General features: G+C 44.1%; 1 protein-coding gene across 1 annotated transcript in view; it reads left to right on the plus strand.

The window, feature by feature from the left end:
- The window catches only part of CDADC1 (cytidine and dCMP deaminase domain containing 1), a 61,003-nt gene that overhangs the window by 14,306 nt on the left and 28,744 nt on the right, over positions 1–17,953 (plus strand). The window contains exon 5 of the mRNA XM_069758845.1: positions 2,369–2,418. Coding sequence (XP_069614946.1) covers positions 2,369–2,418 — 50 coding nt within the window. The remainder of the gene's footprint in view (positions 1–2,368; positions 2,419–17,953) is intronic.

The following is a 17,953-nucleotide window of genomic DNA, read 5'->3' on the forward strand; positions in this document are numbered from 1 at the left end:
CGGCTAGTTGTGAGCGCCCCACTGTGGTCAGCGCTCATAGCACACCTGCAATTCAGCTACATAGCAGCGATCTGATAATCCCTGCTATGTAGTAGAGGCGATCGAGTTGTGCCAGCTTCTAGCCTCCCATAGAGTCTATTGAAGCATGGCAAAAGTAAAAACAAAAAAAGTTAAAAAAATGTGAAAAAAAAAAAAGTTTAAATCACTCCCCTTTTGCCCCATTCAAAATTAATCAATAAAATTTTTTTCAAACCTACACATATTTGGTATCGCCGCGTTCAGAATCGCCTGATCTTATCAATAAAAAAAAAGGATTAACCTGATCGCTAAACGGTGTAGCGAGAAAAAAAATTGAAACGCCAGAATTACCTTTTTTTGGTCGCCGCGACATTGCATTAAAATGCAATGACGGGCGATCAAAAAAACGTATCTGCACCAAAATGGTATCATTAAAAACATCAGTTCGGCACGCAAAAAATAAGCCCTCAACCGACCCCAGATCATGAAAATTGGAGACGCTACGGGTATCGGAAAATGGCACAATTTTTTTTATTTTTAGCAAAGTTTGGATTTTTTTTTCACCACTTAGATAAAAGAGAATCTAGATATGTTTGGTGTCTATGAACTCGTAATGACCTGGAGAATCATAATGGCAGGTCAGTTTTAGCATTTAGTGAACCTAGTAAAAAAGTCAATCAAAAAACAAGTGTGGGATTGCACTTTTTTTGCAATTTCACGGCACTTGGAATTTGTTTCCCGCTTTCTAGTACACGACATGCTAAAACCAATGATGTTGTTCAAAAGGCAACTTGTTTCGCAAAAAATAAGCCCTCACTTGGCCATATTGACGGAAAAATAAAAAAGTTATTGCTCTGGGAAGGAGAGAAGCGAAAAACAAACACGGAAAAATGGAAAATCCCATGGTCATTAAGGGATTAAGGGGTTTTTCAAAGATCATAAAGAAATTGTTCAAAGGCATGGAATAGTAAAAATAGTCATAAAAGATATTTTCTGATATACTGGTCTGGATCTTCCTTCTGGTCTGTATTTACTTGGCTGCGGAGGTGACAAACCAACATTTTGTACGTCTGCAAGCAATCACCAGCCATGGTAGTTTGTGTCATGAGATCGCTGAGGACTGTGATTGACTGCAGCACTTACCAAAGTAGGTGGTTTGTCTTTGCTGGTGTGGAGGGAGATTTAACTGGTAAGTATTGGTTGCTTTGCTATTTTATACCATATTTGCTGACTTTGCACACATATTTTATGATCTATGAAAACCTCTTTAATCTTGCCATACACATTAACCCAAGTCTCCCATTATGGATCTTTTGTCCCCTATTGAAATCATCATGCATACTGCTGTGTATGAGTCAGGTCATCCAAAAGGAGACACTATCTGCTATGGCTGAATAATGCCTCCCCTGCATTACTGTACTATTACTGCCTAATGGGACCTATACAGCACTTCTGAGTTAGGATTCAGTCTCTCATAGGGCTTAATACTAGGTGGAACCAATTCATCACTGTCTTTACTACCTAGCGAGGAGCTCCTGCCTCTCAGTTTAATGTCTATGGGGCTGTACTTGTCTGCTCCATTTGCCCCCTAGACCAGTGTTTCTCAACTCCAGTCCTCAAGACCCCACAACAGGTCGTGTTTTCAGGATTTCCTTAGTATTGCACAGGTGATAATTTCATCACCTGCTCAAGCATTAATTCCATCGCCTATGCAATACTAAGGAAATCCTGAAAACATGACCTGTTGTGGGGTCTTGAGGACTGGAGTTGAGAAACACTGCCCCAGACAATAAATGGACTATCTTTTTTTTTTTCTGGAGTAAAAAGGTTTTAATAGTGACTTGTATTCTTGTGCCTTATTCATGATATAATTTGCGCCTTTTTAAGTCAAATTTATATTTTTATTTGATTTACTTGATTTCTTCTGTTTTATACTTTACGTGACAATGTAAACATGGTTTTCCTTTTCGAGATATTTTAGATTTAATTTTTTCCCCTTTTGTTTCTGTTTGCAATATTTTAAAGGATCTTGCCACTTTTTTTGCTCTACAGAGCATCTTTGATTTTGTGCAAAGTTTATCAACGCTCTTGCGCCATTTAGAAGAAATTGGCACACAAAAAAAAATGCATCAAATGCAGCAGCACAGAAAAGAAAAGTCACTTAAGCAAAACGCAAGTGCTAGATCGGGCCTATGAGTCTATGCACATCACGTATCACAAAATCTACAAGATTAATCAAGTACTTTTTGAGATTTTTCTGATTATCTTTAAATTATATATAGGCGCTTGGTATAAACTTTTAAGCGACATGAGTGTTAATTTATTCATTTTCTTATGTTTGCTTCTTTAGAAGATCACAAAATCGGAGTTGGTGCCGTTATTTGGGCGAAGCGGAAATCTGTAAGTAACTTACTGATTACAGTATAATAAACTAGATGAAACATAGGCTCAGAATGACCAACATAGGCTGCATTCACATGTCTAAGAACGCGCACTCTGTGTTCTCTGTTTTTCTTGCAGACAGAAAAAAAAAGACAGAAAAACAGATACACGGACAAAAAACTAGTGAAAATCTGATTTGGCAAACAAAATCTGTCTGTTTTTTGCTTTAAAAAAATGGTGTGTGAATCAATCAATATTCATTAAAAGCGAAGATCTAAACCTTTAAATAATTGTGAGGCACTTACAAGAATAGCAGCACTCACCGATCTTGTGTGGTCCAAGTCCTTTATTAGAAACAATTACAACAACATCTTCACGGCTCGAGGGAGCAGAAGCTGAGAGGAGGTGAGCAGGGAATAAAGACGACCACCGTTTCGCGCCTACAACAGCGCTTCAACGGGTCTCCCGTTGAAGCGCTGTTGTAGGCGCGAAACGGCCGTCTAATAAAGGACTTGGACCACACAAGATCGGTGAGTGCTGCTGCAATTTCTATTGGTGTTATGGATTTATTACTGTTTTTCATGCGAGCACCTCCGGTCTGAAGACGGGTTCCTCTAGCACACCACGCAGGCATAACGGCCAGTACAAAGCACGGTTGTGCAGCTCCATCTTTTTTTCTCTTTTTTTTTTTCTTCTTTTTTTTTTTCTCTTTTTTCACTTACAAGAATAGAACTTGTCCTACAAACTATGGCATCACACATTTGTAATATCTAAGAAATAAAAAGGGCCAAAATGTGGCTGATTGTGAGGGGTTAATGTCTCATTCACAGAGTCAATTCCAGGGAGATTTATTACACTGCTATTTAGATAAAGTACAAGTGTCGCCCAGCAGTAACAGTCAGTACAAGTACAATATACAGGTTGTCCACAGACAGGTAGAAAGTGTTGGGGTGCGTTGACACTAAATGATCACGGTCGTTAAACAACCGCTGATCAGCTACATGAAAGACGATTAGTAGCCTGATCAGACAGGCCGACCGCACTTCCATGCACACAGAGCAATCTAAATATGATCGTTCAGTGTGCAAAACCTGTAATTGTTCTCAGCTGCAGTTGATCTCCTTACAGAGCCACCAGGAACGATGAGCTTTAAACCTTTGGTGTCCAGGCCAAATTTTTCACGTCTGATGTGTCAATTTATGTCGCAATAAATCTAAAATAATTATCATATGCCAGTGATGACCGTTTTCGTGACACATTCTACTTTATGTTAGTGGTATATTTAGGTTGATTCATTTTGCGTTTGTTTATAAAAAATATCAGACATTTGACAAAAAATTTCAAAATTTGCAATTTTCAAACTTTGATGTTTATATGTTAACCCGAAAAGTCATACCACATAAAAAAAAATAGTTAATAAATAACATCAATATAATTTGTTTATGTTCAGTAATTTTTTAGTATATTAAAAGGTTGAAAAATTTAGCACCAATTTTTCATTTTTTATAGGGAAATTTTTACAAAAATGTATTTTTTTAGGGACCTATACAGTTTTGAAGTCACCTTGGAGGATCTCTGTATTGGGAAACACCCAAGATTTAGACGATTTTATAAACAGTGCCTCTCAACATATTCAAAACTATTATCAGATAGTTTATTAACCCTTCAGGTGCTTTTCAGGAAAAATGCTAAGTGTTGACAGGAATGAAACATTTTATTTGTCTCATTGATCTCATTGGGGGACACAGAACCATGGTATAGTCTGCTGCCACCTGGAGGCTGACACTATTATTACATTTAAATAAATTGTCTCTTCCCCAGCAGACTATACCCTGCCTGCTGGAGTCTGGCTTCCTCAGTTTAGTGGAGTGTCAGTTGGAGGCAAGGTCTGTCTCAGACCTGTCTTAGGCACTAACCATTTTAGCTTTGTGTTTTTCAGATGGATTTCTCTGGGTAACAGAGTGTAATTGTGCACTCTGTTTTACCCATGTAGCGACGGAGAGTACAGGCTGTAATTATTCAGTCCATATCCTCTTGCGTCTGTGTAGCCGGACAGATGTACCTTGACAATGTTGTTAGTCAGGTACCGGGAAACAAGTCCGCCCCACATAGCACGCATTTGCAAGGAGGGATCTGTGAGTATTTTCAGGGCAGGGAAAGTATAACCCTGTCATGCGCTTACAGTTTTGTGTCACTGTTTAGTCCATTTAGCCCATTCTTTATCTCTCATAATGTCTGAGTCTAGAGAGGAGCGTGCACAGCCTTTAGTGCAGCCTGCACTTGTCACTTTCTCTGCTTGTGTTACTTGTAATAGTAAGTTTTCCACTGGTCAGTCTGTGGCCTATTGTACCACCTGTCCCTCTCCTGCTTCCTTGCTAGTAGCCACCCAGGGGACCTCTGACATCTGAAAAATATATCGCCCCACCTGCCTGGGCTCATGATTTAGCTCCGTGTGTAGCCGAACTAACCAGGGTGTCCAGGACACTGGTTACAGTTGTGGAATGATCGCCAGTGACTACTGCTGCCCCAGAAGCTACAATCGCCGCTGTGATTGAATCTGATCCTCCAGCCACCAAAAACAATATGGCCGGTCGCAAAGGCTTTACAGATCACCTCGGGTTACCGCTTAATCCCAGTCACCTTCACAGAGAAGGCGCCCAAATTCCTTTTCCCCTCAGCTCTCAGAATCCAGTTCTAGTTCGGAGTTCTAGATCCATATCCGGTGGGAAAGCTGAGGGATATGGTGGACAGTTTGGTGTTGGCTATTGACGCCTATTTTGGAGTGACAGCTGCGCCACTCCCTTTCCTTTACTGAAACAGGATTTTTTTAGCAGGGGTAAGCATGTGGCTAGATCATTTTCTAACCATGAGGAATTTACAGAGGTTTTACAGAGAGTATGGGAACACCAAGACAAATGCTTTGAAAATCCTAGTTGTATGGAGCTGTTATATTCATTTCCAGCAGAGCTGGTGGCCTCTTGGTCCACTTCACCGGTGGTAGACATTCCGGTATCCCTCTTATCTAAGGTGACCACTCTATCTTTTGCAGAGGTTGCGGAACTTAAGGACTGCACGGAATCTGTGGTAAGGTCCACTTTTGAGGAAGCAGGTTTTCCCTTTGATCAGTCTTTTCTGACACTTAGATCTCCACGGCATTGATGGCGTGGGCTAAGCATTTGTGATATAGTTTTTTGGTTGGCTCCCAGGATTTGGCATTAGCTGAGATCGCGGATCAGATTGTGCAGGCAGGGAAGTATCTCTGTTCAGCCTTTTTGGATGTGGCGGCAAATAATTGCGTGGCGATTCGCTGTATGCTGTGGCTGGCTCAAGGGGTGGAGGGCAGACCTAGCTTCAAAAAGATCGCTGTCAGGACTACCATTCCATAACACTATTATTATTTGGAGCCAGGCTAGAAAAGATCATTTGTCTTATCTAAGCACCCTGCTTCCTCAGTCCAGGACCAGCCATCATTTTCGGAGGCGTGGGGCCTTGCAGGTCCGTCCCTTTAGTCAGTTTCCATCACTGGATGAGTCGGGTCAGCAGGTTGGACCCAAGGTTTCCCAGGAGCCTAAGAGAGCTACCTTTTAGACCCATACCGTTCGGATGCTCTTTTGGAGCACGGGCTAGGCCCTTTGGGTCCAGAGACAACATCAAGGTCAATGCTTCCCCCACTCGGGGATTCTTCCTGGGTGGGTGGACACTGCCTCTTTTTCAGACGGCATTGCTTAGGACATTTAGCGATCTTTGGGTCAGGGAGGTTATCTCTTTGGGTTACAGAATAGAGGTGATCACTCTACCTCAGGATCGTTTCTTTTGCTCTCGCCCTCCCAGGTCTTCAAGTATGAGACTCAGTTTCAACCAGGTGATAGCTTTCTTCCTCAGGCTGGGGTGATTGTAGGTCTTCTCATATCAAAATGCTTCTGGGGTTTTTATTCAAATCTATTTGTCATCTCCAAAGAGGACAGTTCGGAGCCGCCGATTTTAGATTTAAGGAGCCCGAACAAATTGAATCGTCTTTGTCTCTTTAAGATGGAGTCGCTCTAGTCTCTTAGGGCAGGTCAATACAGTCCCCGGATCGGCCTTTTCCCCTTCTCTGTCCGTGGTCTCTCAAGTGGTGGTTTTCGACACCTCTGTTAACTCAGGGTCTCTCTTTTCATCCCATTCAGTAGCAGGTGCTCACCAAAGATGCCAGCCTTTTCGGCTGGGCAGCAATCTTCTGTCACTTGACAGTCCAGGTAGTCTGGAGCAGTCAAGAGAGACTTCTCCCTATCAACGTACTGGAGCTCAGAGCTGTCTATCTGGCACTATTACGTTAGCAGCACTTAGTCCGTGGGTTGCCGATCAGCCGTCATTCAGACAATACTACTGCTGTGACCTATATCCATTGCCAGAGGAGCACATGAAGCCAATCTGCCATGGTAGAGGTAGCAGGGATTTTGGAGTGGACAGAGGACAAGGTTCCTCTAATCTTGGCAGTTCATATACCAGTTCATATACAACTAGGAGGCAGACTATTTAAGTTGCCAGCAGCTACCCACAGGAGAGTGGGCTCTTCACCTGGAGGTGTTCAGGGAGATTTGTATTGCCACTCTCAGAAGAAAGTGGGTAACAAACTTTGCAGGACACTTTTTCATGTTACCTGTAACGGACTGACATACCAGTGGGTACTGGCAGACACAACAGATAGCCTAGTAGACAAGTGCAGCGGACACTGCTGATAGGCAGGCTGGCATATGACTGATAGACATGCAGGCTGGCACGCACGACTGAAGTACAGGACTGGCATACTGGATACGAGTACTGGGACCTGTGAACTAGCAAGCGTGTTAGAACATACAAACAACGTTGCTCAGGCACCTTCATGCTGGAGGAGGTGCCTTAAATAGTAAGTGTCCTCCAGGCAGAAGACAAGGATGCCGGCATTACCTCTTGCAAAAGTGAAAAATTTGAGGCTAAAGCAACATTGTTGTAAAAAATAAAATTTTCAGTATGACGACCTAATGTTATCAAATTCTGTTTAATACAAGTGAGTTTAGAATGCTCACTATACTAGTGGATAAAATTCCAAAATGGGGTCACTTGTGGGGGTTTTGAGCTGTTTAGGCGCCTTGGGGGCCCTGCAAATGCGACATGGTGCCCGCAGTCTGTTTCGGACAAATTTGTGTTCCAAAACTCAGTTGGGGCTCCTTCCCTTTTGAGCCCTATCATGTGTTCAAACATAGGTTTATGGCCAAATGTGGAGTATCAGTGCGCTCATAAGAAACTAGGTAACAAATAATGAGGTCCATTTTTACGTGATCTCCCCTCCTCACATGTAAAGCGCCATGGAATAAATGGCGCTATAATAATAAATAATAATAATAATAATTTTCTTGTGCTATTCTTGGTAAAAGTGAAAAAATGGGGCTGAAGCAACATTTTAGATTAAAAGTTACAATTTATGTTTTCATTCATTCAACTTTGCACTAATTCCTTTGTAGCACTTAAAGGGTTAAAACAAATTTTCCTGACAACAATGTTGAAATATTTGAGGAGTGGAGTTTTTAAAATTGTATCACTTTTGAGGAGTTTCCAATATATAGACCCCAGAAAGTACATGTAAATCTAAATAGATCCTTAAAGAAATAGGTTTTGTAAATTTCTTGGAAAAATTTGAAATTGCTTTAAACTTCTAACTAGTGATGAGCGAGTGTACTCGTTGCTTGGGTGCCTCAGCTGCATGATTTACGACTGTTAGACAGCTTGATTACATGTGGGGATTCCTTAGCAACCAGGCAACCCCACATGTACTCTGGCTGGCTAGCAGCTGTAAATCATGCAGCGGTGTAAAAAAAAACTAAATTTCCGAACAGTAACAAATACTCGGAGATCTCCTGAGGGTGCTCTGGAAAACCCGAGCAACGAGTACACTCGCTCATCACTACTTCTAACTCTTCTAACATCCTAACAAAATAAAATTACATTTGAAAATGATGCAGATATAAAGTAGAAATGTGAGAAATGTTATTAATTATTTATTTTGTACATCATGACTAACTGGTTTAAGGATATAAAGATTGAAAGTTTGAAAATTCAAAATTTTTTCAAAAATGTTGATATTTTCACAAGTAAAGACAAAAACATAACAATCTAAATTTACCCATAACATAAAGAGCAATGTGTCACGAAAAAAGGCTTTTTTAACCCCTTCCCGACCTGTGACGCTACATAGGCATCATGAAAGTCGGTGCCAATCCGACCTGTGATGCCTATGTGGCGTCATGGCAGGATCGCATTCCTGTAGATCAGGTGAAAGGGTTAACTAAAATTTCACCTGACCTGCAGGGACAGGGGGAGTGGTACTTCAGCCCAGGGGGTGGCTTTGCCCCCACATGGCTACGATCGCTCTGATTGGCTGTTGAAAGTGAAACAGCCAATCAGAGCAAATTGTAATATTTCACCTATGAAACTTGGTGAAATATTACAATCCAGCCATGGCCGATGCTGCAATATCATCGGCCATGGCTGGAGACTGCGATCTGCCCCCTCCACCAACTGACAGTGGCGATCTGCTGCTGCTGTCAGTCTTTACTCCCCTCTGTTCTGTGCTCCGCTGCCCTCCTCTCCCCTTCGCCTGCCCCCGGCCTCCCCTCTGCCCCCCCGCTGTCCGATCCCACTCCCCCATACTTACCGAGTCCCGTTGTCCGTCCGTTTTCAGCGATGGGCGCCGCCATCTTCTAAAATGGTGGGCGCATGGGCAGTGCGCCCGCCGAATCTGCCGGCTAGCAGATTCATTCCAGGTATATTTTGATCACTGTGATACAACCTAATACAGTGATCAAAATAAAAAAAATAGTAAATAAAGCCCCCCCTTATCACCCCCATAGGTAGGGAAAATAATAAAGAAAATTTATTTTTATTTTCCCACTAGGGTTAGGGTTACAACTAGGGTAAGGGTTAGAATTAGGGTTGCAATTAGGGTTAGGGTTAGAATTAGGGTTAGAATTAGGCTGTGTGCACACGCTACGGATTGGCCGCTGCGGATTCGTGGCAGTTTTCCATCACATTTACAGTACCATGTAAACCTATGGAAAACCAAATCCGCTGTGCCCATGGTGCGGAAAATACCGTGCGGAAACGCTGCGTTGTATTTCCCGAAGCATGTCAATTCTTTGTGTGGAATCCGCAGCGTTTTACACCTGTTCCTCAATAGGAATCAGTATGTGAAATCCGCATAAAAAACACTGAAAATCCGCGGTAAATCCGCAAGTAAAACGCATTGCGTTTTACCTGCTTATTTTTCAAAAACGGTGCAGAAAAATCGGCACACGAATCCACAACGTGGGCACATAGCCTTAGGGTTAGGGCTGGAACTAGAGTTAGGGTTGGAATTAGGGTTAGGGTTGGATTTAGGGTTAAGATTAGGGTTAGGGGTGTGTTGAGGCTAGGGTTAGGGTTACGGTTAGGGTTGGGATTAGGGTTGGTTGTGTGTTGGGGTTAGGGTTGTGGTTAGGGTTGGGATTAGGGTTAGGGATGTGTTGGGGTTAGGGTTGTGATCACAGTTATGGTTAGAGTTGGGATTAGGGTTAGGGGTGTGTTGGAGTTAGAATTGAGGGGTTTCCACTGTTTAGGCACATCAGGGGGTCTCCAATCACGACATGGTACCACCATTGATTTCAGCCAATCTTGCATTCAAAAAGTCAAATGGTGCTCCCTCCCTTCCGAGCCCCGATGTGCGCCCAAACAGTGGTTTACCCAAATATATGGGGCATAAGCGTACTCAGAAAAAATTGTACAACAATTTTGGGGGTCTAATTTCTCCTGTTACCCTTGGAAAAATAAAAAAAATGGGTATTAAGCTTACTGTTAATTATGTTTCCAGGAGTCCATACTGACAGCACCCTGGAGGACGTCCTCCTCCCCTTGCTGGGACAGGAAACACACGAGAGTTCAAAAGGTCATGTCCCACCCCCAATCCTCAGTGTTGTAACAAGAACCGCCACATGGAATGCAGAAAAAAATTTCTTTAATGGTAAATAGAACATATTACATCATATGTCAGGAAGGAGTTATATCATATGACAAAACATATTACATCATATGCGAGAAACGTCATACATCATATGCCAGGGTTACATTGCAACATGATATAAATATTACCAGGGAGGGAACTACCAGTGCTGTCAGTATGGACTCCTGGAAACATAATTAACGGTAAGCTTAATACCTATTTTCCAGGACGTCCCTCCTGACAGCACCCTGGAGAGTACCAAAGCACCTCCTCAGGGTGGGATTACCTCTTGGAGAACCTTTGTCCCAAAAGCAGTATGTTGACCAGACAAAACATCAAGCTTATAATGTTTACAAAAGGTGTTGGCGCTAGCCCATGTTGCCGCCTTACAGATCTGCTCTAGAGAGGCGCCTGCCCTCTCAGCCCAGGAAGTAGCTATCCCTCGAGTAGAATGTGCATGGAGACCCTTTGGAGGTGGGAGCCCTTCTGACAGATAAGCCTCAGAGATCACGGAGGTGATCCAACGAGCGATAGAGGCCTTAGAGGCCTTCTTTCCCTTATTCTTACCTCCAAATAAAATGAACAAATTTGGGTCAATGCGCCATGAGTTGGTGGCTGCCAGGTAGTCTAAGACTGCCTGTCTGACATCGAGAGAATGGAGAGCTTTTTCTTTTTCATTAGCCGGGTTATTACAAAAGGACGGTAACACGACTTCCTGATTTCTATTTTTAACCGTTCCCACCTTTGGAATAAAAGAGGGATCCAATCTAAGGATTAGGCTATCCTCTCTAACCTGGAGGTACGGGTCCCTAGTGCACAGGGCTTGAATCTCCCCCACCCTCTTAGCCATAGTAATCGCCACTAAGAATGCTGTTTTACGAGTGAGGACTGGAATGGGCATATAATCAGCCGAGGCGTAGACGTTTTTACAAAGGAATTTGAGGACCAGATTAAGGTCCCAGGACGGCGACAATTGTCTAATGGTGGGGCGCAACCTCTGGGTGGCTCTGATAAATCTAACTATCCACGGGTGGGATGCTAGGGGATAGTCGAAAAAAGAGCTAAGTGCTGAGATCTGCACTTTCAAGGTGCTTGGCTTGAGACCTTTGTCAAACCCAGTCTGCAGGAAATCTAGAATTCTGGGTAAGTCGGGAGTGCCTGCCGTAACCTCAGACCTGCCACCCTCCAGACAGAAACGTTTCCAGATTTTCAAATAAATTGCCGATGTGACTGGCTTCCTGCTGGATTTAATAGTAGCTATCACTTGATCCGATAGCCCTCTTGCCTTCAGGATGTTCCCTTCAGGATCCATGCTGAGAGATGGAGATTCTCTGGGTTCGGGTGGTACACTGGACCCTGGTGGATTACATCTGCCCTGAGAGGAAGCTCTACTGGGCTCTCGATTGCCAGGTCTACTAGGAGAGAGAACCAACTCCTTCTCGGCCAAAATGGGACAATCAATATGACTCGAGCTCGATCCTCTTTGATTTTCCTGAGAACAGCTGGAATCAGTGCTAGGGGCGGGAATGCGTACGAGAGGGGTTCCGTCCATTCCTGGCTCAGACCATCTATCCCTGCTGGGAGATCTTGAGGGTTCAGTGAAAAGAATCTTGAGACCTTTGAATTTCTCCTGTTTGCAAATAGGTCTATACTGGGAGTTCCCCAGCGAAGACAAAGATCCTGGAAGATTTCCTGGTTGAGTTCCCACTCTGTTGCAAACACCCGTCTCCTGCTCAGATAGTCTGCTATGACATTCTGGGAGCCTTCTAAGTGAATTGCCAAAATGGATAGGACCGAATTTTCTGCCCAACAAAATATTCTTCCCGCCAGCTCCTGAAGCGGATGGTGTCATGAGCCTCCCTGATGCTTCAGGAAAGACACAGTTGTAACGTTGTCGGACAGTATCCTGACATGGCAATTTTCGAGGGTGTGTCGGTTCCTTCTTAATGCCTCCCAGACAGCATACAGCTCTTTGAAGTTGGAGGAGCTGTGAACGACATCTGCTGGCCACCTCCCTTGTAGGATCCTGCCTTTTAGATGGGCTCCCCAGCCCCAGGCGCTGGCGTCTGTAGTTACTACTACATAGGGATCAGTAGACCATAACACCCCGATTCTTAGCTTCTCTGGTTGTTTCCACCAGAGGAGAGATCTTCGTACTGGATACGTCAGCCTTAAAGTACTGTCCAGAGAAGACGGACGACGGTCCCATTTGGAGAGGATTAATCTTTGCAGAGGTCTTGAATGGAACTGTGCCCATCTTACACACGGTATGCAAGCCGTCATCAGGCCTAGTACTCTCATGGCCGTCCTTATTGATGCTCTGCGCTCTAATAGGAGCCTGATCTGGATCGGGATTGCCTCCAGCTTGGTCTCGGGTAGCAGGGGTATCCTGTTTCTTGAATCCAGACATACTCCCAGGAAGATCTTTTTGCATTCCGGAGTCAGGTCGGATTTCTGCCAGTTTATGACCCATCCTAACTGTTCCATCACAGATACGGTTCAGTTCCTGTGGTCTGACAGAATCTCTGGCGTTCTTGCGACCAGGAGAAAGTCGTCGAGATATGGGACTATTATGATCCCCTGGTTTCTCAGGAAAGCGACAATTTCTGACACCAGCTTTGTAAATACATGAGGTGCTGAGGCAAGCCCGAACGGAAGGCAATGAAACTGGTAGTGACAGGTCCCGGATGGCAGCAACACCGCAAACCTCAGAAGCCTCTGAGATGAAGGGTGGACGGGGACCTGATAATAGGCACTCTTCAGGTCGAGAGTGCACATCACAGCATCCCGATCTAAAAGGAGAATTGCTGAACGTATGGACTCCATACGGAACCTCTTGTACCTGACCCAGGCATTTAGAGGTTTCAGATTTATTATTGTGCGAGAGTCGCCGGATGGTTTTGTTATGGAAAAAAGAGAAAGTAGTGTCCCTGGCCTACTTCTAGTGGTGGTACTGGGATTATGACTTCTGAGGAAAGCATATCCTGTAAGTCTATCATCATGGGAGAGTCTCGCATAACCATCGTGGGCACGATGAATCTGTCTGGTGGAGGGGAGTAAAGTTCGATCCTGTAGCCTTCTGACACAGTTCGAAGGACCCACTGATTTTGAGTGACCCGTGCCCAATTTTCCGCAAAGTGGCGAAGCCTTCCCCCGATAAGAGTGGCGTCATTGCGTCTTAGATTTAGAGGAGGGGCTGAAGAAGAAACTCCTGTTCTTATTGCCCTGGCTACGGGGACCTCTATTGAATCCTCTATTGGATCTACCCCCTCTGTAATCGGGCTGTCTCCTGAAGGGAAAACCTCTCCGAAAGGACTGAGACCTCTTAGGCTTGTCCTCCGGAAAACCCTTCTTCTTATCAGAGGCTGACTCTAGAATAGTGTCTAGGGAAGGACCAAATACCCTTGCTCCTGAGAAGGGAATTGAACATAATTTGATCTTAGAGGCATTATCACCTGACCAGGATCTTAGCCAGACCGCCCTTCTAGCTGCGTTGGATAGTGAACCACTTCTAGCTGAAAATCTGACAGATTCAGCTGTCATGTCAGACAGAAAAGCCATGGCAGATCTCATGATGGGGAGAGAGCTTAGAATATCAGACCTTGGGGTTTTATTGGATAGATGCTCTTTGAATTGACCCATCCATAGATACATAGACCGAGCTACCGAGGTAGCTGCTATGTTAGTCTTAATTAGGGCTGCGGATGATTCCCAGGCCCTCTTTAGCAGTATGTCAGCTTTCCGATCCATGGGATCGCGCAGGTTTGATGAGTCCTCGAATGGTATGGCTGTCTTTTTGGCAACCTTTGCCACTGGAACATCTACTTTGGGTATCTCTTCCCATAGTTTGACGTCTTCCGGCTCGAAAGGTAGACGAGCTTTGAAGTCTTTAGACAATACCAGCCGACGTTCTGCTTCCTTCCACTCCTCCAGTATCATGGCTTTGATATGCTCACTAACTGGGAATACCGTCTGCCTACGTGACATAAGACCCCCAAACATCAGGTACTGCCTGGATTGAGGTTTAGATGTCTCTTCTATCTGCATTGTGCTCCGCACAGCCTGCACAAGATCATTCGTCTCCTCCGCCTGGAAGAGGTATTTCCTCTTGTGGTCCTGACTCCCTGAAGGAAGTTCACCCTCTTCTTCTGAGACAAAGTCCTCGGAGTCAGACTTATCCTCAGAACTATACACCGGCTCTCTTAGGTCTCGCTCCCGTCTGGCTCTCTTGCGGCTGGGAACGGGGCTGGATTTCTCCACAATACTGGACAAAGAAGCCTGAACCTCTTCACGTATTAGGGACCTCATCTCTGACAAGAGTGCCGGCTGTTCGTCCCTCATAACCTTAGATGTGCAATCTGCACACAAGGTTTTGACATGAGTGTCCGGAAGTTTCACATTACATATAGAGCATCTACTGGATTTCCCGGAGGCCTTGCCGGACTTCTTAGCTTGACCAGAGGGGGCAGCGGGGGTTCCCTTATCCTAAATGACATAAGGTAGGGAGTAAGTAATGGGGTATGTACCTGCGTGCAGATAGGGAGGTCTGCGCTATGCGCACTCACCCCTTCCTTGGCTGGCATGTTTCCTTCCATGGTCCGGTGTAGCAGGTCCCCGCAGCTCTCCATGCTGGACAGGAGCGCTTCAGCTGCTGTGCGTTCAACTCTTGGAGGGCACACACTTCCCCCGCTCTTACAGCGTCACCGGAAGTGATGGTAGCGGATGCCGTGAAACTGGAAGTGACGCGGTTCCCTGGGACTTCCGCCTGAAGATGCCGTGCAGGATGCAGTACCGCTCTGGATGCCGCAAAATCCTGCTGCCTGGAACCGCGTCCGCAGCCGAGAGCCTCCCACTGGGAGGAACGGCTGCCACCAGGAGCTTCGTCACTCCTGGTCTTTGGAGCAGAGGGACCCCCCTCTGGAGGGTTTCTGCCCTCAGCCTCTTGACAGGGGGAAGGGTATTGGCAAGCCGCACGGTCCCCCTGAGCTCCGGTAAGCTGCACAGCTTCTCTCGTGCGTCCCTTGCAGGGACAGGAAAAACACTGAGAATTGGGGGTGGGACATGACCTTTTGAACTCTCGTGTGTTTCCTGTCCCAGCAAGGGGAGTAGGACGTCCTCCAGGGTGCTGTCAGGAGGGACGTCCTGGAAATGGGGGCTAAAAATTTATTTTTGTGGGAAAAAAAATGAGTTTTTATTTTCACGGCTTTGAGTTATAAACTTCTGTGAAGCACTTGGGGGTTCAAAGTGCTCACCACACATCTAGATAAGTTCCTTGGGGGCTCTATTTTCCAAAATGGGGTCACTTGTGGGAGGTTTCTACTGTTTAGGCACATCAGTGGCTCTGCAAACGTAACATGACGCCTGCAGACCATTCCATCAAAGTCTACCTTCCAAAACATCACTACTTCCCTTCCGAGCTCTGCCATGTGCCCAAACAGTGGTTTACCCCAGCATATGGGATATCAGCATACTCAGGACAAACTGGACAACAACTTTTGGGGTCCAATTTCTCCTGTTACCCTTGTGAAAATAAAAAATTGCAGGCTAAAAATTAATTTTTGAGGAAAGAAAAATGATTTTTTATTTTCATGGCTCTGCGTTATAACTTCTGTGAAGCACTTGGGGGTTCAAAGTTCTCACCACACATCTAGATGAGTTCCTTGGGGGGTCTAGTTTCCAAAATGGTGTCACTTGTGGGGGAGTTCAAATGTTTAGGCACACAGGAGCTCTCCAAACGCGACATGGTGACCGCTAATTATTGGAGCTAATTTTTCATTCAAAAAGTCAAATGGCGCTCCTTCCCTTCCGAGCCTTGCCATGTGCCCAAATAGTGGTTTACCCCCACATGTGAGGTAGCTGTGTACTCAGGAGAAATTGCCCAACAAATTTTAGGATCCACTTTATCCTGTTACCCATGCGAAAATGAAAACAATTGAGGCGAAAAAAAATTTTTGGTGAAGAAAAAAAAAAAAAAAAAAGTACTTTTTCATTTTTACGGATCAATTTGTGATGCACCTGGGGTCTAAAAGTGCTCACTATGCATCTAGATAAGTTCCTTGGGGGGTCTAGTTTCCAAAATGGGGTCAGTTGTGGGGGAGCTCCAATCTTTAGGCACACAGGGACTCTCCAAAACGTTACATGGTGTCCGCTAAAGATTGGAGCCAATTTTTCATTCAAAAGGTCAAATGGCGCTCCTTCCCTTTAGAGCCCTGTCGTGCACCCAAACAGTGATTCCCCCACACATATGGGGTATCGGCGTACTCCGGAAAATGTGTACAACAACTTTCGGGGTCCAGTTTCTCCTTTTACCATTGGGAAAATAAAAAAATGTTGCTAAAAGTTCATTTTTGTGACTAAAAAGTTACCGTAAAAATGTTCATTTTTTCCTTCCATGTTGCTTCTGCTGCTGTGAAACACCTGAAGGGTTAATAAACTTCTTGAATGTGGTTTTGAGCACCTTGAGGGGTGCAGTTTTTAGAATGGTGTCACTTTTGGGTATTTTCAGCCATATAGACCCCTCAAACTGACTTCAAATGTGAGGTGGTCCCTAAAAAAAATGGTTTTGTAAGTTTTGTTGTAAAAATGAGAAATCGCTGGTCAAATTTTAACCCTTATAACTTCCTAGCAAAAAAAAATTTTGTTTCCAAAATTGTGCTGATGTAAAGTAGACATGTAGGAAGTGTTATTTATTAACTATTGTGTCACATAACTCTCTGGTTTAACAGAATAAAAATTCAAAATTTGAAAATTGTGAAATTTTCAAAATTTTCACCAAATTTCAGTTTTTTTGTCACAAATAAACGCAAAAATTATCGACCTAAATTTACCACTAACAAGAAGTACAATATGTCACGAAAAAACAGTCTCAGAATCGCTAGGATCCGTTGAAGCGTTCCTGAGTTATTACCTCATAAAGAGACACTGGTCAGAACTGCAAAAATGGCCAGATCATTAAGGTCAAAATAGGCTGGGTCATGAAGGGGTTAAAAAAATTTGGCCTAGTCAGGAAGGAGAAAGTTTGCTCAGACTCTAAGGGGTTAAAGAGCATCTGCCTTGAGAGACACATTTTAAATGGGTTGTTGGGTGTAGGACAGAAGTCTGCAATCAGTGTGTATGATTGCAAACACGGGGTCACATACAGTGACAGCATACTTTACTCTCAAGCCCTGACAACCCCTTTGAGGAAAATGCCTATAAAAGATGTAAGCAGTAGTCGGAGACAGAGCATAAAAAGATGAAATAAGCAGTTATAAATGGCGCTATAATAATAAATAATAATAATAATAAATGTCCTGAAGTAAAAAAAAAAAAAAAAAAAAAAAAAAAGAAGAATAATACTCAACTTTTCTATCACCTGCCAAACCAGCAGAGACACTCCTATGATCCTTCTTCTCAATTAGTATAGAATCTGGCATAGAAGATGGACCTTTCTGACACTTAAAGGGGTTGTCCGGTCCAAAACGATAAGCTTGCATTCACTCGCAGGAGTCAGGGTTTCTGCCCATACATTATGCTGCTCTCAGATGAGCTAGCAAAAACCTGGTGATGGGTGCCATTTAATTT

This window comes from Ranitomeya imitator, chromosome 3 (genome assembly GCF_032444005.1).
Source record: "Ranitomeya imitator isolate aRanImi1 chromosome 3, aRanImi1.pri, whole genome shotgun sequence".
In the NCBI taxonomy this organism is placed as follows: Eukaryota; Metazoa; Chordata; class Amphibia; order Anura; family Dendrobatidae; genus Ranitomeya; species Ranitomeya imitator.